The sequence below is a fragment of the Anguilla rostrata genome, chromosome 18, assembly GCF_018555375.3.
Source record: "Anguilla rostrata isolate EN2019 chromosome 18, ASM1855537v3, whole genome shotgun sequence".
Taxonomy (NCBI): Eukaryota; Metazoa; Chordata; class Actinopteri; order Anguilliformes; family Anguillidae; genus Anguilla; species Anguilla rostrata.
The window spans coordinates 4539344-4563163 of NC_057950.1; the positions used below are offsets into that span (position 1 = coordinate 4539344).

Here is a 23820-nt window from a genome sequence, read left to right on the forward strand (position 1 = left end):
ACCTGAAAATGAAGCTACTGGTTTAGCACAAAGTTGTACCTAGCCAGGTAGCCAAACGAGAAAATTTACCTGATTTTGTAATTAGGCAAAGTGTGTTTCTTCTTAATTACGCGCTTCAGTTGGTTTACAATGATGGATGTGAGTTGGGGCAACGGTCTACCCTCGAACTGGGACTTCACTTCGAAGTCTATCAATGGATCTTCTAAGAAGGAGAATGACCAGTGCGTGAAAGGCGTGCGGGTAAACTGCAGCTTCAGCCGTCCTATGACCCGGGTCATCTTCACAAAAAGGTAGGCGGATTTACCGAAGACCAGGTCGACGTCAATCGCCAGGTGAAACCCACCATTGTACTCCAAGTCCACTTCAAAATTGAGCTCATCGGGCATGCCATCCTCATTGCACGCCACTGGCTTCATAAGTTTTGCGGTTTTGAACACAGGCAACGAATTACCCAGAGATATATCCCGGAGACTGAGTCCCTCCAACAGCCGGCCAGCCGTCTTGGTTTGCAGCAGCTCCTCGAATTCCACCTTGATCTTTTTGGTCACCCAGTGTCGGACCACCGGAGTGTCCCGGAGTTCTCGAAATAGGAACAAAAATATTGCATTTAGAAAATTGCACGTCTCCGGCTGAGAGGTGTGGAGTGGCTCGTTTTGAGAAGGCGGCGGCTGTTGTTTAGGGCTACTGCCGGGGACAGTCGCTTCCTGTTGCCTAGGAGAGATGGTCTCTTGCTGTTTGGATGTTGTTGCAGATGCCGTGTTGTCTGGCTGTTGTTGTCCTGATTCGGCATGTTGGTTATTAAAGTAATCCTTCAATGCGGGCTCAGGCACTGCTTTGACATATTGCACTGTCCTAGCTATAGGCTCGGGGCTTCTTCGATACAACAGCAAGAGCTGTAATAGCAGAGTGATGAGCGCCCCGGAAAAAGCGGAAATAAATATCAAGTAAATCATCTTAAAACGGCTTGCTATCTTACCGTCTTCGCGTTAAAATGTTATCATTTTTAACGGTTTAACCGTATTAACAAAGGCAAGTTCCACCTGGTCGATCACAAAGCTGCCATATCATCTGCCTCTTTCCTGGGCTTCTCGGCTCCTCAGCTGATTGGGCGGACGTATTACGCGTAATCACCGAAAAGCCGTGCGTAATGACGGAGTTTGCCGGAGTGTATGCAAAGCCCTCCAGCTTCACAGCACGGAGCCTGAAGTCAAGTGGGATTTGCGAGTCACTGTAGTAACTGATCGTGTTGCAGGAATATGCGAAACGAACAATGGTGCTCATAACGTCTACGCAAGTTACCCAACACATTAGCTATATTCAGGTTGTGCTTTTGCCGCTTCCATTTGAGATTTTATTTTGAGAATATAAAGCAATGTATTAAAGAGCGGCCTGGAGGAACAGGTGGGTTTTCACCATGAATGTTGGCTGCTAACATAACTGTGTGTTTTGATAAAACTACAAAGGCCCGTTTCGTGTTAAGTAGGCTCGACAAAAAGACTTCAGGGTAGTATAACTGATTTTTCCCCACTGGCATACAACTACCAGCCTCACCACCCACAGTACAGGTGAGGCTAGCAAATGAGAAAACAAACACCTGAAAAGACTGAACATGAGCCGAGAGTTTGGAAAGCAACTTGGTCCTTGGCATCTAAAAAAAAAAGCCCTTTGGCACAGCAAAGCATATTCGATTCCACACGGTAAACATTAACATCTACGTGAAAAACAATACAGCAGTTCAGGTGTCAAAGCAACTATCTTGATTAGCGCCACTGAAAGAGAGACTGCCACCTAGTGGTAACATTTGATATATTCATAAAGCATTATGATATTTCTCCAGCACTATTACTGCTGTAATATTTCTCTTCTCTTGCCTCCACGCAATGCTTGATGTTGCAAGACACATCAAGACATAAACACATTTTATTCCTGGAACAGTCACATGTCTCTTTGTAACTTCATAGGCGATTTGTGCATTTCCAAAGCAGAAGTACTGTACCACAATAACAGCTAAGTCAAAAACATTATACAAAAGAAACGTTCACTGCTGAGAAGTTCAGAGATCACTGCTATCAGTTCCTCTGCCATATAATATTACAAAGTGTGACACTGAGTACAGACCATCCAGGTTGAAGATGGGTTTCGTGTGGATGACAGCAAGTCCTCCGATGATGAGTCATCCCCCTGATGTGTATTGTGTTGTAGAGGAGACAGCAGGCTGGATGCAGTAGGTGTATGCAAGTCGTGGTTTTTGCACAATCACTGGAAACTAAGGCCACCGAAACTAATGTGGGTTATTTTCAATTAAATTTAAACAGTTACTGGAATTTTCTATTGGTCAGCCCTCTCCTTTGTTGCTTTCTCTTTAGGCCTCTGCAGACCTGGGTCAAAAATACGTATTTGTTTCGGATTCAAATACTTTTCTGTGCTCTGTTGATCTGGCCTACTGAGAAATGTATCTGAAGCCAAAACAAATATGTCTGCACCTCTGTACGTTAGGAATTCCACAATCAGTGGGCACAAACACATATTTATTTAGTGTTTATTTAATGATAGCCACAGCAGTGGATACAAGAATATTTGTTTGCCTAGTTCACCCATCACCCAAGAATGTAAAGTGTCCCTAGCAACCTGGGCATGAACGTCACCTTGTTCAAGTCCAGATGTTAGCCACTGCATAGCCAAAGAATGAGAGTGAACAGCCAAAGGACAAATGAGGACCGAACATGGCATTGTGTCTTTTCCCTGACAGCGAAAAAACTGAGTCAGCAAAAGAAGTGCAGCTTATTACACAAGCACGCTCAACAAGCTATGCAAGTTTCACACTTGGCTTTGGTTTGAACCAGAACAGAAAACGGTTTGTTCCTTTGTACAGTGACCAGAAAAGATATGCACTCATTTCAGAACAAGGGGCTGAGATTAAACTGAATATCCAAAACAGTAAAGAAACTTGCACACTTAATATTTGTCCCATCGCAAGATGGATTAACTCCAATTCAAGACTTATTATGATTACCACAAAAAGCCGAAACATTACCAGCATTAGATCTAATAAAACACAGTTGTGCTAAAGAAAATAGTTTATATATAATAATATATATATATTATGACAGTAACCTGAGGAATTCAGCCTCCTATTGCCAGCAGCCATACCACCACAAACTCTGCTCCTGCCGACTGGCTAAAGCCAAGCAAGTGTGGGCTTGGTTAGTACTTGGATGGGAGACAACCAGGGAATACTGAGTTGCTGCTGGAAGTGGTGTTGGTGGGCCAGCAGGGGGCAAACTTCCCTCTGGTCAAATAAACCCCAATGCCCCAGTGCAGTGACGGGGACACTGTGCTGTAGGAGATGCCATCTTTTGGATGAGACGTTAAACCGAGGTCCTGACTCACTGTGGTCATTAAAGATCCCATGACACTATTCGCAAACAGTAGGGGGTTCCCCGGTATCCTGGCAAAAATCCCAGATCTGGCTCTCGCAAAAACTTGCCACCTAATCATCCCCTGATTTAAATTGGTTAAAAAAAATTTCTCTCCCTCCAGTGGAGCTGCTCAGTGGCCAACAATAGAGGATTGTGGTTGTACTGGGCTGCTCCGAGGTGTGAATATGTATGAGTGTGAAGCAGGGCATTCCTGCAAAAGAGCATCCGTGCTTTTTTATGGTTTACCGTTATGTTTCTCGTCAAGTGTCACAAGTCCCCCTTACAACAGCTATAACATGACCTGCTGTAGTAGGCACATCTTTCTTCTACTGAAAAGTCAGGCTGAAGGGTGTATCCTAAAAAGTGTGCCTGGTTACAGTGGACTGCAGCACATAGAGCCCGCTGCCTCATTCGTCTTCCATCTTGGTGAGATGTAGCATAGCGAGGGCCAGTAAAACTAGGATGAACTGGGCTAGCGTTTCTCCACCCAAGCCTGCTGTGTAATCAGGTGTATTTTGGTAAATGGTAAATGGACTGCATTTATATAGCGCTTTTATCCAAAGCGCTTTACAATTGATGCCTCGCATTCACCAGAGCAATTAGGGGTTAGGTGTCTTGCTCAGGGACACTTCTACATGCCCAGGGCGGGGGATTGAACCGGCAACCCTCCGACTGCCAGCCAATCGGTCTTAAAATATACCTCCTGAGCTATTTCGCCCCTTTTCAGTCTTTTCTTCTCTCCTCTGGTCACCCAGCGCCGGAATAAGTCCTCGCTACTGCTGGGCAGCCGAGTCGCCGCCTATCTTCTGCAACAGACTGAAAACACACCTGTTCACACAGCAGGTTTGGGTGGACTATTGCTAACCCAGTTTATCCTAGCTGCACTAGCCCTCGCTACGCTACGTCTAACAACTAACGACACCCGCTTTTGGCTGTGACACCGACGACTAGGCATCCACGTCTGCTCTTCGTCTGCTCTTTCTCTGTCTCTTTCTGTATGCACTTTTTAGGTTGCTCTGGATGGGATCACTTCAATGTGCCTAGATGTAACGCAACTGTCACACAGTTTGTAATTTATTAAGGGCTTGAGCAGTGGCTGCGGCCGTCATTAAATAAGCTCCAGTGTAAACTCAAAGCTGCAGTCGTGCTTGGCGTCCGCCACACGCAACTCAGAGTCACGCTGCACATAAACTGATCTCAGGGTCTGCTGGATGGCTCAACGCACTCACTGCACGCAGCACAATGCGTCAGACGACCCACTGACCGTACGAAAAGCAGTCAATCTGCGCAACGTGACACCCAAACGTCCCCAATATGGTCAAAGTCAATCCATTATCAGGGTTCCTTTCTTTTCTTTTCTTTTTTTTTTACAATGCAGACATTCTGAACAAAAATCTTGTTTGTATAAACAAAAAAGTATTTTACCTATGTTTAACCAAGTAGGTCAACTGAGAACAAAAGAGTTAATACCTACACTTTACAAAAAGTGCCTGGGGGTGAAGAAGTCGGGACCGCGGATCAACCTCTCAACCGAAAGACTGCAGTTTGTTCCAAAGGGAAGATTGCTCCCGGCCGGGCCACTAATGCCTTTTCCAACGTCAGCTTCGTTTTCCCAAGAGGACTGCGGTCCAAGTGCTTACTAAGGCTAGACTTACTGAGCTTCAGCACTTCGCTATGAAATGGACAAGGGGTGGGATTGCTGCTGCATACAGGAGGAGACCGCTGTCTCGGCCAAAAGACCAGGTGAATTATATTACTCATGTGTAGTAGTCATCGATAATTAATATTTTACACTATATGCTGTTCCAAGTCTAATTTACTTGTTGAGGTGTCTGGGTATGACAGTACCATAGTTGGAAAGACTGGGGAAATTCCAAGAATATACTGAGAAGCGTTTTGTGTGTGTGTGTGTGTGTGTGTGTGTGTGTGTGAATATGCATGTATGAGCTTGAAGTAAAGAGCATGCATGCATATATATGCAAGCAAAATATGAATATTAATTCTCAGGACCAGGGTCCCCCCCCCCCCCCCAATATGTTTTGTAACAAAGTAGAAATAGTTACACCATGTATCCTGGGTCCCCTTCAGCCAGGCCAGGAGAAAATAGTCCCAGTAGCCCCCCCCCCCCCCCCCCCCCCCCCCATCTGCAGCTTTGAATATATCCCACAGAATACCTGATACCTGAATTATGAAAGCACAACTGGGAGCCATCGAATCCAAAAGAAACATAGATCAGAAAATAAATATTCAGAATGAAACATTAATTGGGATCAGAATACCGTGGAAGTGTTTACTATAGCTGAAAAATGGCACGCTGACGTTGTTAAGATTTTAATTTGACTGGTACAAAGGGGCGGAGTCAAATTAGATATGGACTGTAAAGGTGAGTCTTCAGGAGGTGGAAGGTTCTGTTGTGGGTTTTTTTTTTCTAATAAAGATAGTGAACGCTACTCTACCACTAGGGGGCTTTGGTCACATGGACCTATGACAGTAGTTCTCAAACTAGGTCCCGGGGGACTACTAACCCCTCTCTGCTGGTTTTTTGTTTCAAATACAATTGCAATCCCAGAATTTTAACAGGATGTTAATTTTTCTTAATAAGTGTTCTTCAAGTTTAGAGGAATTATTCACCGTCTTAAGACACATTATGTCAGAAACAGAATAGAATTGATTCACCTCAGTCATCTGGTCGGGTAAAAAGTAGCCTACCTCTCTTTACGTCAATAAATCTGCAGTAAATCTGAAGTCGGGACTTTCATGCGACCTTTAATCAGCCTTCTGCCTTCTTTAGTGTAAACATCAATGAGTAGGCTATATTTGCGACGTGACCACAATCAGCGACACGCAGTAAAATGTCCAGTGTTAATTCAACTCCAACAGAGCAGGCTACATACGAGTCCAATAGGGACCAAATGTACTCTGTAAGAGTTGATTTAACACTGAGCGTTTTACTACGCACCTTTGGCCGCTTAACCCTCTGGAGAGAGAATATTGAGTCTTGAGTCAAGACCAAAGGGCAATGAAAAAAATCAACGTTTTGCTTGAACCTCTTAATAAGGTCGCTTTTTCAGGCTTCAGCGGACTAATTTGCCTAATCTTCACGGGTCTTTAGACCGCGGCGGAAACGCAGACAACAATAGGCTGAAGGAACCTTCTAGTTCCTTGAAAAGTAGTTTCTGGGGCTAAAAGTTCCGGGTACTTGTGGTGTAAAGTTAAAACGCGTCTATAGTCACAAAAAACTAACTCGCCGAACTGAATTTGCTAAGAAAAATGTAGGCCTGTAACACTCGCGTTTACTTCAAAATTAAGGGCAAATATAGCCTAGACTTGCAGTCACATCCCAATGCTTTTGAAATAAATTTAATGTCACGTTGCAACCACATATTTCAATTTCATGTATGCAGTTAATCCAATGTTAGAGTAGGCTAGCGTCAAATTCACACAAGGGAGCCAACACGGTTGTGAATAATATAGGCTACTTAGATTAAGACGTTATATTTATAGTTTATTTATTACCATAATCTAACGGTAAAACAAAGCCGACTGAGTAGGCTATATGCCTACAGTCTAACGAACTGTAGCCTAGGTCTGTATTTACGCAGATTAAACAAGTTCACTTCTCTACAAATCGGAGTTCCTGCCAGCCTACTACATTGTATCATCCCACAACAAGCAACTTCGTGGTTTCCGCTGTTCGTGGAAAACACCTTACGCGGGTGGGAGTTCTGTCTGCATTAGCACCGACCAGGGATACGGAAAATATTATTTCGAAAGATTGCATGATGTGAACATTGGGTTGTATTAATTTATCCTCGCCGAGTTTTAGGCAGTCTGAAACACTGCACTTGAACTTGAAACGCCGCTCACCTGAACTTCCGTTGTTCTAGTGGTGAAAAAAGCGGCAGGCGTTCGGGTGCTACCTGTAGCCTGTACAACCGAGAAGGGGAGGACTGTCGCGTTTCTGAAGAACACGCTCTATTTCCAGTAATTTCCAATCGCGTCCTCTTCAGCAGACTTTCTATTATACGCTTCACAAAGGTTAAGTTAGCATGGAGAGTTTGAAGGTGTTTCATGAACGAGTTGGTGAGTAGGTTATTTTTTTATATCTACATGGTGTGTCCTGTCCAGGTAGCCCAACGAAATATCTTTAACTTCGGTTTAGCCCATCTTAATTGCCCCATACAATACAAGAATGTTGGCATGGACTTATACTGCCATGGTTTTTGTTGGTGCCTGAATGTGGATAATTGAGGGGTTTCGATACTGTACATTCCACGGTTGTTCTAACTGTTGTAATTGATGGCTGCACACAAGCCTATAGTATTTTCCGATGAAGCTAAACACTGTTGCAAGCCAGTCGAATCGGCTTTAACTCGTAGGTTAAACACTCCGAACGCTCTTGTGATATTTTGGATTGCCGTCTAAAACGATTGGCGTGTCCAAAATGAAAGTATTTATAGGTGACTACAAAATAAACACCAGGTTATGTCTTATTTAGCCTACGTGTAAAATGTAGCTCAATTTAAGAGTAATTCATGTGCAACAGATAATTTTTTCCAGAAAGAAAATAGTCTTCATAAGCTAATGTTGGTGCATTATATAGAGGCGAATTCTATTTTGACATTGGCTAATAAGCCCAACTTGATCCTTTACAAACTCCCGATAGCCTACACCCCCAGTTGTTCAGCCGTTAAAGTGTTAACTGTAGTTTCCTGCCTTCCCCAGGTAATTCGAAATGTCATGCAACTTTTCCCCGAAATATAAAAATTACCACTTCAAAGACCAGTTTGCATGTGGAAACGTGCAGGGATCTATCTCAACAGTAGCCTGTTAATCCTCCGCTCGGTTTTAACTTGACGCGTAGTATCACTCACTTCTTGCGTTAAAATCGTAGCCTATGGAACCCGGCTTCGAGAATTAGGCTTTGTCATTTGCTCGGGCGCGGGTGGTCACTTATTAACCATAGGCATTGATTATGAATGCTGAGGAAGCCATAGCCCTCGCTAAATTGCTGCATATTGTGATTCACGCGACTTCGTTAATGGTATACACGAATCAGCCCCGAGATGTAAGCTGTATAGTGATAATAAGCACAAATGTTTGTTGATTACCCCGTAGAGTAGCGGGAGATGCGAAGGTTTTGGTCCTGAGATGACGTCATAAACGGTCAGATATGGGCCTTATTAGTCCCACACTGGTCGCTGTCACGCTCTGCAACCTGTCACGCTCAGGGGGTTCATGGACCAACATGCGCATTTGCCACGAGGGAGGGAATCTTTAGTTAGACTACACAGTAAAATGTTATGAGTCCACATGAGTCCAATAGGGCCCTCATAGGGGAGTTGATTAAACACTGAACATTTTACTGTGTATGAATGCACCTGCCAAACAAAAGTATCTCGTTCATGCTAATGCTGTGTAGCTTATGTGTCAGCCGAGATGTTAAATTAAGCCCTATTCGCACGGGACTAGTATTACCTGGGGACCTCATGTGATTTAGAAATTACCCCCCACGTCTGTGTTTCGTGCGGCGGTTTCGCGCGGGATAAACGAAGTCTGTATTTTACTCGAATTTACTGACATTATCCCCCCAGATATGATTGAAAATGTAAAGGCTCTGCTCTGCGTAACAGTAAAATACGACCCCAAATCACCGAGATGCCGATTCGCACGGAACTAATATTATCACATGACCTTTGTGTTTGGCGAAATATGGTAGGCAATTTGCCGTGGAATTTTTACTTTACAAATTACGGACATGGCATATTCGCACGGGATTAAGATCACAGACGACCTCCGCAATTATTACTAGAGGTCCCCAGGTAATACTAGTCCCGTGCGAATAGGGCTTTAGCCGTATATTGAAGGCCTGTCATGGGATTTAATACTGTGTCACTATTTGAAAAAGTTCTTCACTCAGGCACTATGAATAATGGCAGTTGCACGTGTCGCCTTGTGGATAGCTTACTTTGTTTAAGAGGACAGTTAAAAATATTTGCAGCTCATTAAGTTCTGTATTCCCCTGCATGATGTGTCCCATCTCTGTCCGGTATTTCAAGAGAGTTTCAGATTCACTCTAAATCCCTGACAGAGGAAATGAAACAGACCATACTACTATAGTTACATACTATACAGACTATACTACTATAGTTACATACTATACAGACTATAATACTATAGTTACATACTATACAGACTATACTACTATAGTTACATACTATACAGACTATACTACTATAGTTACATACGTAATAGCCGCTTCATTCATAGGGTAATTTATAGGCCTACTCATACATTTCTGGACCTGGGCATTTAAGGTGTCTGGAGACAGGATTGTTGTAGCTGTGTGCGATGCTCATCTCCAACAGTTACCTGAAAAGTAATGTGTCAGCACCTCTTTGTTTGCTCTCTATGGTAGAAAACTCACAAATATATAACCCACTGCAATATCCATTTTAAACAAGGACAAATGGACTGTCACTACTTTTTAATGTAGCTTTGCACAACTATTATTTAGGGAATTGTTTGTGTTTTTAGTGTAATTTTATATGAGCCTTTCATGGGTGTATGTTTTTATGTTGTTTGTGAGCCCCCCCCCCAACCTCAGACAATTTTCTAACACTATGTGATAGACAATAAAGTTTTTTGAATCTTGAATCTTCAATCTTGAAAGGGGCGGAGCTCTTACAACTGCTTGCTCTGTCCTGTGAGTGTGCACAGCAGGCCCTGGCATGGATTGCGTTGGATACGATGTCATAGGAAACCTCGGGCACGTTGATTTTAAGGAGGTGCTTTCCTTATTTACATGAAATGCTAGTGATATTTACCCCCTGTCTTGTGTTAGGGAGGGCTGAACATGATTATCTCAAACTTGGATTTTTATAAAAATTAGCAGACAAAGTTGAATTTTGAATGGCAGAATTCTCTGATTTTCTCTTGGTGTCGTGCTGATTGGCCCTGATGTCGAACGATGTGCAGTAGATTGTAAAGGCTGGCCCCTGGGCGAATGAATGGTATGAGCCTTAAGACTTATTTAGAGTAGCATCATCTACGTTAAGGCACTGCGCTAGTGTATGGATGGGCCCCACTGTCTGGTAAAACTGCAGTGTGATAAGTGGCAGTTGAAATGCCCTACATAATAATTCACAAGTCCGCTGGATTTATACATGGAGAGTGCATACTTAAAAGTAGTGTTTTCAATCATACAAAGTGGACAAGTCTGAAAAACATTTTTTTGAGCCGAATATATTATGGCTCGTTGTTGTTATGAATTCCCCTCATGCTTTGGAAGAAACCATTCTGTATTTTTTTTTTTTTTTTTTTCCGGTTCCTGTGTTAGTTACACTAGCGTTACGATAATAGTTTTCCAGAGAACTTGTCTTCGCTGTCACACTTCCACGTCATTAGTGACCTTATTTTCTCCCCAGCACTGTGCTGTCCTGCTTGCCGAGCGATGTGACTGGCTGATTCTGATGGGCTGATTGGCAGTCGCCTGCTCCCACTTAAGGGCCTCAGTTCTTCTATTCGCATCTTCGTATCGGTTAGGCAAAACAGCGCGTGTGGGAACTCTCCCACACATGTGGGTTGTAAGCTGAAATTTGGTTATCTAAATAAATAAATAAATAAATAAAAAAGGAATCGAATTATGTCAGACCTATAAAGATTCAAAATGTGGTTTTTTTTTTTTGCTGCTTCTTACTACGTGCTTTTTTTTGGCGTCTGGTGAAAGCTTGAAGGGAAGGCTTGGATGTAACCCCGTGTGTCACCGCCTTCTGAAACTAAGAGTAGGCCCGCACTTTCAGTTTCCCCAGCAGAGGAGGGGACCTAAACATGCGTCCTCCTAAACACAGGTTGCGAAATCATTTACTATAAACGAACATGATAAAAATCAAAAAAACGAATCAATGATAAAATCACTGAACAATTAATATGAATTGGAAACAGAACCTATTCTTATGTTTGTTAAAGAAAAACGAATTCTGTTTCTATCAAATATCAAATCATCTAAATTTTCTTTCTGCATTATATTTTCTACATTATTCCAACTTTATTCATAATAAATATTCCACCCTTTATTATAGCTTTAATTATGCTGCCATAAAGTGGATATTCGTCATTCATTTCAAGTATAATTCATATATATTATAAGGCTGTGGCAAAAGATTAATAGCATTCCACCTATGATGGCAGTATGCTGCAAAAAAGTTAATATATTTATCCTTACCTTTGTTAAAAAAAAACTTTCAAAATAAAGTTTTTTACTTGAACAAGTTACTGAAATGAATTTGTTTTATGTGCCTGATTTAACCGACCTGCTGAAATAGAAGTGTAAGCCATTTCTATTAAAAATACATCGCTGCATTGGACACAAACAGTGGGTATATAATGCAGCCTTTTCGTTTTCCTCAGAGCGTAGTTTCCCGAAGCTTTTAGCTTCTGATGAAGCTTTTCTGTAATTCCTCTACTCTTTCGAAACTAACTGAAATGTGTGGGTGGTCAAACCTGAGAAAGTCGAGGTTCGTCTTCGTGGAGTTTCAGCCCCAGGGGTGTATATTATGAAGTGGTTTATATTTCATCTCTTGAACTTCGCGGAGGACATGTAGATACACGTTGTCACATTCTCTGGAAGAGAGAAACAATGGTAGGGTTGATGAGGCTCTGTTTTCTGCTTGACAGAATCAAAGGAAATGGCCTAAAAGATTCTCAGACACTGTGGCTGTTCGGCCACTTTTTCTGGAAGGGTGGAATGAAATGAAGTAGCCATCGCTAGAACTGAAGAAAATCCCTTTTTTTTTCGATACATAAGTGGGGAGATGCATCTCATCCAGAGCGACGTACAACAAAGTGTATAACCATAACCAGGAACAAGTGTGTCGAAAACCCTAGAGAGAAGTACCGTTCCAAGTGCAGGGAACAACCGCATCAGGACCCTGTAGGTTCAACTAATTAACACTAACACAAACGAGACAGCAACAACGCAGTCTATGCAAAAATACAAGCAGTAGTTAAGACGAGTGCATTTAACTAAGTCAACTACGAAACAGCTACCTAGTTACAACCCTAAGCTTATGGTCAATTTAGAGATTACAGGGAGGTAGGGAGGGATGGGGAGAGATGCAGCCTGAAGAGGTGAGTCTTCAGTTGTCGCTTGAAGTGGGTCAGTGCCTCAGCTTGTTCTGACCTCCACGGGGAGGTCATTCTACCATCGTGGGGCCAGAACGGACAGGGGACAGTGTTCGGGCAGCGCAGGTGCGAGGAAGGGGGAGGTGCCAGCGCAAGGCAGCGAGTCGCGCGTCGCGGCTGTTGGGCCATGTGACCACGTCACGTGCTTTGTGCCTGGTGGTCTGAAAACCCATAGACCGTGTGTAAGCCGGAGGGGCAGCGCATCACCAGGACCGAACGCCATCTGAAGAATAGCCGCAGTCGCGTCTTTATCGAGTCGAGTCGTCGTTATCGTTTGATCGGCGTGTGTTCGCGTGGCTGCCGAGAGCCACTGTCAGAGCTGTATTCTTAGCTTGAGCTTTTGAGCAGTTCAAGAACTGAGCGTGTGTGAATTCACAGGGTGCTGAATTTTCTGTTCTATGACTCAGCAGTGTCACTCTTGATTCACTCTCGAACCTGTTCACACAATGACAGTAGTGGCCGGACTTTTAGTCTGAGCTCTCAAACCGGAGGGCTGTAGTGTCCACAGGATTTTGTCATTTCCCTTTCAGTCGGGTAGCTAGTTAAGGCCTCGCAAATATATCTTTAACCAAAGTAACTGCAGAAGTGGCGAAACACACCAAAATCCAGCAGGCACTGTGGAGTTCCTTCCAGAACTGGAATTTGAGGGGGGCTCCCGAGTGGTGTATCCAGCTGAGGCACCCGCTCTTAGCGCAGTGCTGTGCCTCACTATCTGGAACGTAGCCAGACCGCGTTAGTTCTGACGGTGCTCTGCATAATTAGCCTGCCGCACTGCACAGTGGTGGCTCTCACAGTCTGACTGTGTCAGCTGTGGCTGTGTCTGTTGTGGCTGTGTCAGGTGTGACTGTGTCAGGTGTTCAGTCTTCAGGCACAGAAACTCCTCAGCTGGGCCTCTGAGTTTGCTTGCTCAGCAATTTTTTTTATTTTACATTTTTTATTTTTTTGCAAGACGCATTTGGACTTGTTCCACCAAGGCAGGATGGTAGTAAATCATCCAGGGTTCCTCATGTGTTACTGTTGCGTCACCACCCCCTAGCTGCCCCTCAGGTGTTTGAAGGGCTAGATCACGTTCTGGGTTCTTTCAAATATTTATTTCAGTTTTTATAGTGTGTTTTTCAGTTGGTCCAGGCAGTTTTTTTTTTGTGCGGAAAATGTACAGAAGTTTCTGATGTCCTGCTAGCTTTACCGTGTCTGGTACAGATTCCATTTGGGAATTTGTGATTTAAAGCAAGAAAATACATATAAGGTAACTAATAAGTAGCTTCTGCAGTGAGGCCGTGCTTCCAGAGGCTGATCATGTCTGCACCAGTAGATAGCTGGCAAGCCACACGTTTTCATTTTAAAGCTACTTTTTACAGCAGTTGACCAATGACAGAGTTCAATCCCATATGGATAGAGAAAGGGTTAGTACCAGTGGCATGCCTCATTAGACATTAGCACACTGATGAATAGCGCTGAGTGTCTGCTTTTATTAGTAAGAATGAGTAATGAGTCAGGTTATTTTAAACACAGATGAAAGTGGGCCAAAGTTCAGGGCCTGCAGTATCAAAGTCTTGCATTTGGCAGCGTGTCCCCCCCCCAAACTCCCCCTCCCCCCCCCCTCCAGTATAACGTGAGCAGGAGCCCCAGAAGGATTACTCCATGTACCCCCCCCCACACACCCCCCCCAGTACAACGCGAGCAGGAGCCCCAGAAGGATTACTCCATGTACCCCCCCCCACACCCCCCCATACCCCCCTCTCCAGTATAACGTGAGCAGGAGCCCCAGAAGGATTACTCCATGTACCCCCCCACACCCCCCCATACCCCCCCTCTCCAGTATAACGTGAGCAGGAGCCCCAGAAGGATTACTCCATGTACCCCCCCCACACCCCCCCATACCCCCCCAGTACAACGTGAGCAGGAGCCCCAGAAGGATTACTCCATGTACCCCCCCACACCCCCATACCCCCCCCAGTACAACGCGAGCAGGAGCCCCAGAAGGATTACTCCATGTACCCCCCCACACCCCCCATACCCCCCTCTCCAGTATAACGTGAGCAGGAGCCCCAGAAGGATTACTCCATGTACCCCCCCCAACACCCCCCATACCCCCCTCTCCAGTATAACGTGAGCAGGAGCCCCAGAAGGATTACTCCATGTACCCCCCCCACACCCCCCATACCCCCCTCTCCAGTATAACGTGAGCAGGAGCCCCAGAAGGATTACTCCATGTACCCCCCCAACACCCCCCATACCCCCCTCCCAGTATAACGTGAGCAGGAGCCCCAGAAGGATTACTCCATGTACCCCCCATACCCCCCAGAAGGATTACTCTGTGTAAAGGCTTCGTTGGCACACGCATGTGCTACGGATAATTAAAGATGTTTTTATGTGCGCTTTCCACAGCTTTAGTGTTGTGGTTGAGATCGGGGCATGTTCTGTAACACCCTCCCCCACCGTCCCCCCCCCCCACCCCCCCACCCCCCCAACTGCACAACATGTGCAGGCCTATATGTTCTTGAGCCTTTTTGGACGATCATATTGGAAACTGACCTCATTTACCTTAAATCGCTTCTGATGGGCTTAGTGGGGAAACATTCTCTCTCTCTCTCTAGCAGTATTGAATGTTCAGGCATCTGTGCCTCTTCGTTGCTGTTAATGTACTCACGTAGCCTCAAATGGGGTAAAGTTTTAATTTCAGTTCTCCTGACCCATGCTGCATTAATTGCGGTCACATTACTGTAGCCTACATGCTCACAAGGAAGAATAGAATTATGGGACCTTAAACAGACCAGTCGCTAAAGTGAGAACGTTTGGTCAGTTTCACACAAGCGGTCGATCCACTTGGATGGAAATTGTTATGTTAACCGAAAGCTTGCTTTTGAAAGGTCATGGTGAGGTGGGTTTTGTCCGCAGGTCATAGTTATGTCTGCTCAGCAGCTAAGAGGCTGGCATTTATTTTCCAGTTACATTGCGCGCTCCTACATGCAGCAGTTCAACCCACATCACTTCAACCACACTGTGTAAGAAATTATGGACAAACTGTTATTATACAGCCAGTACAGTGCATGCACGGAAATGGGACATATTTTCCAGGAACTATCCTCGGTGCCCTTGAAGAAATCATTTAGAGTATGGTGTTCATTTTATTTATCTTGAGAGGTGTTTTTCTCATCCAAGTGTTGTTAACTCTACAACTGTATATGGGATTGCTGAGCAATTCAAATTCAAATTCTGCATTTTTTTAAACAAATGATCAGTTAATGGAGATGGTAGTGTAGCATAATGGCTTAGGAACTGAGCTTGCAGTGGGTTGTAGGTTTAATTCCCAGGTTTACATTGTAATTTACATCCATATCATGATTTTAACCTGGAGACGTATTAAATAAGACACAAGCAATTTTGTAACTGTGTTCTTACAGCAGAAAAAGTTAGCTCAAGCGAGGACAGCGACATTGTTTATTCCATTCCTAAAATAAATGTTCAAATTTCTCTCACACAAAATCACACAGTGCAGCCCCAATATGTCCTATGTGCAATGTCTCATATGTGCAAGAACTAATTGAGAGGGCATGTTCAGTAGCCTTTGTAAAAAGAAGCTGGTGCCAGAAAAGAAAAAGGTACGTCAGAACGTTGTGAGGCTTTGCAGGCTTTTCTCCAAGAACGTTCCTGCAGTTCCCGCTTGAGCCCTGTGCTTAGCTGCCACTGTCCACAGGCCTCTGACCCAGCAGATCGCAAGAACGTCTTTGTCTCGGAAAATGTTTGCAGTGACGCCGACACAGAAGAATCGCCAGAACATTCACAGGTTGATACGAATGTGTGACAAGGGTCCCTCGACTCTCGGCTCTTAATTTGTGTGCATCATTCATCACAATATCGCGTGAGAAATCATTTATACTCCATTCACTATAATTGCATACGTCTGGTGTGCCCAATTTGTACATTTGTGATCGGACAGAAACCACTGATTTTTTTTTGTCAAGTGGAATAGCGAAACATTTTGTGGAATTTCTTTACCTGTTGTTTTTCTTTTTCATGGTGGTTTTACGAAAATACAGTTCATTATAACCTTTAGGATGATGATGACTTTTGTTTCAGTTTTCAGGGAACCTTGTGTCTGAGTTTATAAAAGGGCACGTACCTCACTGAAGGAAATTTAAGAAAGGTCAGAGTGAGTTTGCGTCAGATAGCTGGAAGTTCCACACAATGGCGCTACAGAAATGCAGTCAGATGGAAACCTCAGAGCATTACAAGATATTTTTTGTCACAGTGAACACCAAGGGCTTTGTGGTTACCGGTGGTCTGCTGGTGTACAGGAATGAATACTCACTGCTCTTTAAACGTCCCTTACGAGAAAAAAAAATACACTGTAATACATTCAAAAAATTTAAAAAAATATGGCATATATACAGTATATATATTATAATCAGTAGGAATAAAATTTTTTTTAAAACATCCCTGCAAAGATGTATGAGAACTACATTATTTTGTTGAGCAGTTGAAGGGGGGTACCCCCTGGACCCTAATTGGGGGTAAACATGTATTTATTTACATCAGCAAACGATTGTGTCGCTCCCAAACTGCTCAGCTGGCGAAGTCACTTTCAGAGCGGACGGTCATACTGTGTGGCCTGTTAGGGGTAGTACCGCCGCTGACTCCCCCTGCACGACTGGTAGTATCGTGTGGGGTGTGAAATAGTCTCTGACTCACTGCTGTGGGCCGCACACGCGTTCTGCTGTCCCCCTGCTGGTACACCAGGAGTATCACATTTACGAGGGACGCCAATATCAAAGCTGGAGGGGGCGAAATGTTTGTAGCCGAGGTAAAATATCGGGTCGCTGTTCTGTCACCCTGGCGGGGTTTCTGACGTTGCCGCGAGCGTCACGGCGGCTGGTGCAGATTCGGAGGCAGAAGAGGAAAAGGAAGTGAGGAGACCTCTGGCAGCCGCTCGGTGAATACCGCGTCGAGACGTGCGTGCGCGTGACGGCGCTATCCCTCGCGCTGTTTATCTATTTTGGTTTTTTGTTCTGCAGATCGCATCATCTCTGAACCAGTGGAGGACACCGATCCTAGCAGCCTGTTACCAGATAAGGCCACTTTTCTTTTCTGTCACCATGATTAACCTCTTTCTTCATTTTTTAGGTACGCAAATGTTCGGTCATCCCATACGGGTTTGAATACATGAATGACCATTCATTTAAAATGTTGATACTATGCATAAGAAGTTCATACTGAAAAATTTAGCATTTTCCTGATTTTCAACTTTAAAGGGTCAATTGACCATAACAGAGGTAATAAGAACTGAACTCTTATGCTTCTAAACAAACTTGTCATTGTGTAGAATTAGCTATTAGAATTAGACCCATTCCTACTTTCAGTGTGAAACTCATTTTAAAAACACTATCTCGTTTTTTTTTTTTAGTTTTAGTTTTATGACATCAATGATAAGCTCGTGCTGGTTAAGCATAAAATCAGTTGGACTTGGCTGTCGTATCCAAAACGTTTCACAGAAACTAAACAAGCCGTGTCCTGAAGGAATGCTGCCCATGTTCACCTGTGTTCAGGTAACCTGCTGTGGTGTTTTGTAATCTCCAGTGGAGATTCTCAAGTCAGATCGGACAGGAGAGCAAAGAACAAGTAATACTTCCAAAATAAGAGAAAGGAATATAAAAAAAGATACAGCAAAATATCAAATCTCTTTCCTCTCATATCATTTTGTGTACAGTATGTCCTCTTTCATTATGTGCTGTCATAAAGGTCACCTCCATATGCTATGCTTATAATGTGGTTAATGATATTTCATATACTACTTTTCAAGTCATTGGACTCATTACAATTAGTCACAATTCTGTGTTGTCAGTGTTATTTATAAATATTTGATCATACACTCACTCACGCACGCACTCACACACGCACTCACACACGCACACACACATGCACACACACACACACACACACATTTTATCTTCCTGTAATATGTAATATGTCTTCATTTTCATAATATATCAGTAACTTGTACCAGGTCCAACAACAAGTTTCAACAAATATGTTTTATTATCTCACCCCTGGGACAAAATTGTCCTCTTCTGTCTCAGGAGACAGCTTGCTATACCTGAATGCCATCTTCTTCACCCTCTGTCTTTGAAGATTTATGTGTTGTTGCGTTCTGAAAAGGGAAATATATTAAGAGAACCTGTTGCGTTTGAGAGCTAATAATCAATCCTGATAGCTGTCTTTATAAAAAATGTATAAAAATGACTTTTCTTGCTTGTCATGGCAATTTTACTTAGGGGGAAAAATAAAAAATAATAATTTAAAAGGAGGTGACTCTAAATATTATTTCATTTGTTTGTAGTCATTAATGTCCAACTATCCAGTTCAAGTCACAGAACTTGGAGGTAACCAAGGTAAGCACAGTCTCCTTTCATTGTTGTACTGCTATTTGGAGATGTGAAAATAGTCACATCCTCTCTAGTACAGAGGAAAGGGTGAGGGGATTCAGGTGTTGGTGCATCAAAACAAAGAGGAGAGAAAAAATGAAGAAAGCAAAGCCTGTCACATGACAGGCCTTTGTAGTGTAACCTGAAGTGGTGGTGTAGCAGGATGGAGGCCTACTTGTGACTCAGAACTCTTCTTCCTCACATCCGCCTGTCTCTCAGCTTTCTTCAGAGGGACTTCACCTTATATGTCGTCGCACAGCCACCTGCATCATCATGTTTCATGTGGGTTTTTGTTTTTAAAATATTATTGCAATATTTCAGTGTAGCAAATAAAGAATGGGAATTTTCCAAGGTTTCATATTAAGTAAACATAAGCCGAAGACCTGTGTACGAGACCCAAGTATTTCAGCCCAGAACAAGTAGTTCTAGTGCTTATTTATTCATTTGTTTGTGCATTTAGCTAGCTAGGCAGCTAGCTGACAGAAGTGGCACTGACAGTCATACGCTGTTTTCTCGCTGCCATTCCCCCAGCTGCAGAGACTATGGCCTTCACCAGTGTACCGCCCAGCTACATGATGGCTTCCTCTGAGAAGATAAGACAGGTGAGCAGCACACAATTTATGCAAGCTAGGGATCATGTAACTGGGATAAGTGAGTCTTGATATCACCTTCTTCATATAGGAACCAGTTGTGGGGGGTTCCAGAAGTATACCCACAGAGCATCCACCAATCAATACCAGTGTTTTTTCATATTGGTTGTTTCCAGTGTACTCTGTGATTGGATAGAGCTTCTGTCTGTTGTCTTCCAGTAAGGTGACAACATTGTAATTCTATGCATCGCTACCACCTTATCCTTGTTTTATTACCCCCATATAACCATTAATAAATTATAATGATTGATGTAAGCTACAGCATGGCTTTCTCTCAACGCTGCACTGGTGTGATTGCATTGTGTATTGCTTGAGTGAATGTCCAGCGATATGAACAGTTAGTGCCCTAAATCTGTCTTTATAAGGGAAATATATAATGTTTTGCCATGACTTCCGATCTGCTCCTACAGTACCAGACTCAGGATTGATCTGTGGTTCTCATACTTTTCACATGGGGGGGGGGGGGGGATAGGAATAATCACGAAATAAACAAAACTCTTGACTTCTTGTGGTGTCCTTGAAAAATGTATTGTCATATTAAATCATCATGTTGCTTTTATATGTAGGCTTATCTGCACACCCCCTCCCCCAAAGATCATTTCCTGGGCACTTCAGTGACTTATTCATTTGTCATTCACAGTCATGTTCACTCTTTGGTCCTGCTCCAGTGTCCACATGCCCAGTTGCTTACTGTTATTATATCTGTTAGCAGACCTGGGTCAAATACATATTTGTTTTGGATTCAAATACTTTTCTGTGCTCTATTGATCTTGCCTGGTGTAATTGAGCCTGCCAATATGACCAGAAGGCAGGGTTTGCACTTTTTGAGAATATTTCATTGGCTCCAATACACCAGACAAGATCAGTAATGCGTAGAAAAGAATTTGAATCCAAAACAAATACGTATTTGACCCAGGTCTGTTTGCTAGTTTGTGATTGTTTTTGATTGTTCATAGAGCTGTATGTTGGCAGGCTAATTTCCCCTTGGGGATGAATAAAGTATCTATCTGCCCATTCTGATTATGCGGTCATCATGTGAACTGCTGCTGTGATACTGTACAGGAGCGCCTTTGCATATAGTAGGGTGTTATGCTAAGAATATGATCAGGGTTGTCAATGAAAATTCAGTATGTTTGCTTTCTTTTTACTTTCAGCCAGTTGACGAGAGCAATAACATCTACACTGACACAATGTCAGCAGGTAAACATCAATTTTTTTAATTATGTCTGAAGTAGACCATGAAGCTATGACGAACATCAAGTTTCTAGTATTTAAAATCTCTTGTTTATAAAAATACTTCAAACAAAGGATACTGCATGATACAAAGGATACTCACTTTACATGGGAAACCCATTAAAATAGATTGTGTACAACTGTTTATGATTAGAGAAAAAGAAGAGCTTAAAATAGGTTGATACATATCTGTGTTGGTCTGCAGCTGTTTGTCAGAAAAATTGCTCAGTGATGTCACAACCATAGAAGAAATAAGTCACCAGATGATGTGGGATACAATTTGTACAATTAAAAAATTATCACAAACTCATCCCAGGGTAGAAAAGTTAATGATATTCTCCTTTTAATTGTAATCAGTACAAATTGTCCAGACAGTATCCCACCTCATCTGGTGACATATTTCTTCTATGGTTTGTGACATCACTGAGCAATTGTTCCGTTTAATTAAAGCAGTGCGGCGGTGGAGGACGTGCTGTATGGTGAATACGGTCACAGCTACAGGAGGGGGTTCCCAGCACACTTGTGCCAAACCGCACCCCTGTCGCCTTGAATCGATTTGTGATACAGCATGGCCTCTTGTGTCATATTGCTTAATTTAAAAGGCCCCAGTTGTTGCTGTGAGGTTGCAGCTGATTGGCGGATGCACAGATGGTGCCTTGCCAATCAAATTGTTAAATGTGAGTGGCCACCCTTGGCCCTTTTACTATTGAGGAGAAAAAAAAAAAAAGATTTTTTATTAAATATGCATGAATATGAAATGTGACTATGTCCAGGTCGACATCTGAGCATGTTCATTCAGGAGGTTATAAAGAGGAGTATGCATATTTTAAGAATGTGCCTACATTTCTCATCATGTGCATGTATGGATTAAGCGTATGTAGTTATGCGAAGAGGAAATGGAAAAAGTGTAGGCTGCTGTCAATGCCCCGTTAAAAATAGAAATCCACACACTCCGTTTCCTTCTCACAGTTTATATCTAGCCAGCGTTTCTGGACTATCTGCCAATGTTGGTGAACACAGTAAGGAGCAGATAAAGTGTGCGGCTTTATATTTCAAAGTTTGATTCCCCAGTCAGTCTGCTCCTTGGTGATTTTTTTGTGCGTGCCATCTTTTCCATAATAATATATGGCCCCCATTAAAAAAATCAGTTACCTGCAGTCTCATAACACATTTAACATACAAAATTTTACAACAGTGAATTCAAACCGTCAACCCCTCCTCCCTCCCCAGACTTCTTCAATGGCTTGAAGTATTCGGACAACCACTGCAAGAAGTGCTGCTACGTGGTCCCCCCACCGAAGATCCGGGACCTGATGAACGACGCGGACCTGCTCTACGAGCTGCGGCTGAAGCTGGACCCCAGCCACTGCACCGTCAAGAACTGGAAGAACTTCGCCAGCCGCTGGGGCATGAGCTACGACGAGCTGACGCTGCTGGAGCACCGCACGCAGGGCTCGGCCCAGAGCCCCACCCAGGAGTTCCTGCTGCGCTACAGCGAGAGGAGCGTGGCCGAGCTGACCGAACTGTGCCGGCTGTACCAGCGCATCGACGTCCTGCGCGTGCTGCAGCGGTGGGTGGAGAAGGACTGGCCTTCGCGCTGGCGGAAGGCCCACTAGCCCCGCCCTGCTGGCGCCCTAACTTTGGGCGGTGTCGAGCACACCACCTTTGGATCATGAGAGGCATGGCACCTAGGGAAAAGGATCCCCAAAGCCAGACCCTTCAGGAGGGGAAACTGTGGGCAATCGCCCACCAAATGTCCCCGCCCTACCCGCAGTCCACTCACCCCACCCCACCCCACCCCCGTCCAAAGTGATCCTTCTGTTCTCACTGGAACTGGATTTCAACTTTTTTTTTTTAAACTTTTGTTTTGGTTTCTAGCACACGCTATTTTTTTCTGAGCTATATTTTCTGTTATGACAAAGGTGGGAAAGTTTGGACCTGTGTACTCATTTTTTTAACAGTCCTGTAACCAGAGCTAGGCAACCATTCTGTTTCATTCAAGCCTCTATGTGCAGGTTACTTTTTTTAGCTGTCGTAGATCAATCGGGCAGTTTTTCTATGTGGAAAAAACCCAATCCCAGAAGAACAGGGTAAAATTTTTAATTGTTCAGTTAATGCCTGTCATAGATTTAAGTATTTTAGATGCCCTCTTCCCCCAGGCCAGCTGGTGTGAGTACACAATCATAACCATGTGGTTGCTGTGTTTAGTTAGCTGGATGTGAGTTCTCTGGAAACAACTAGCTACCCTTGGGATTGACATGTATTAAAATTCCTTCCTAATGATCATGGAGTGCCTAAAATAACTAAGTTCTGTCAAACGTTCATGTTATTCATTCTCCAAAACTACATTTTCAGAGTTTTAATACAGTTGTATCTGTTGTAGAATTATCTTAACTCTTAAGCCGTGCTCTTTCTGCTGACAGAATGTTTCTTCTGTTTCCTTGCCAATATTTATTGCATCTTCCAGACTACTCTTATTAAAGACTACAACTGTATGAATGGTCTATTTGAAAGGGTGTAAATACTTCTTAAAATAAAAACATGGAAATGAATTTGTAATGCTGTCAGTAAATGCATGGATTTTAAAATGGCAGTCATTCCATTTCCAAATTCCATTTTTATGCCTCTGCGACGGCACAGCCATCCACTTGGACTCAAGGATGAACTGATTAGATTTTGGTGGTCAAAAGTCAAAGGTCAAGGTCACTGTAACCTCACAAATCACGTTTTTGACTTGACGAAGGCATATGACCTTGAGGCGGTATTCGTAGTTCCATTTAAAATGGCGGTTACTTGTCATTTTTCGTAAGTTTTAAGTTGTCCTTAATGTGAATAAATGAATGTTAAATGAGTAATTAGAACTGATAATTTCAATGGAGGTAATTTATTATTAATAATATGTTGCATAATATG

General features: G+C 43.3%; 2 protein-coding genes across 3 annotated transcripts in view; one reads left to right on the top strand and one right to left on the bottom strand.

The window, feature by feature from the left end:
* Positions 1 to 386, bottom strand: part of pdzd8 (PDZ domain containing 8) — a 62805-nt gene extending 62419 nt beyond the window's left edge. The window contains exon 1 of the mRNA XM_064318118.1: positions 161 to 386. Within this exon, the coding sequence (XP_064174188.1) occupies positions 161 to 386 (226 nt within the window). The remainder of the gene's footprint in view (positions 1 to 160) is intronic.
* A 6469-nt stretch (positions 387 to 6855) lies between these two features.
* Positions 6856 to 23459, top strand: edaradd (EDAR-associated death domain). Of its 2 annotated transcripts, XM_064317388.1 has the most exons (7): positions 6856 to 7502; positions 17618 to 17676; positions 18940 to 18991; positions 19244 to 19306; positions 19556 to 19626; positions 20829 to 20874; positions 22138 to 23459. In XM_064317388.1, the coding sequence occupies exons 1-7, from the start codon at positions 7469 to 7471 to the stop codon at positions 22521 to 22523; spliced, it is 711 nt and encodes a 236-aa protein (XP_064173458.1). In that variant the 5' UTR covers positions 6856 to 7468; the 3' UTR covers positions 22524 to 23459. The 2 variants fall into 2 exon arrangements, with proteins under 2 accessions (XP_064173458.1, XP_064173459.1); XM_064317389.1 differs by lacking the exon at positions 19244 to 19306.
* Positions 23460 to 23820: the final 361 nt, after the last annotated feature.

Excerpts from the sequence above, each read along its gene's own strand:
- edaradd (XM_064317388.1), top strand. The coding sequence starts at position 7,469 with ATGGAGAGTTTGAAGGTGTTTCATGAACGAGTTG. Across the intron at positions 17,677-18,939 it reads GCAGCCTGTTACCAGATAAG|TCATTAATGTCCAACTATCC; the intron begins GCCACTTTTCTT and ends ATTTGTTTGTAG. Across the intron at positions 19,627-20,828 it reads CCTCTGAGAAGATAAGACAG|CCAGTTGACGAGAGCAATAA; the intron begins GTGAGCAGCACA and ends TTTTACTTTCAG.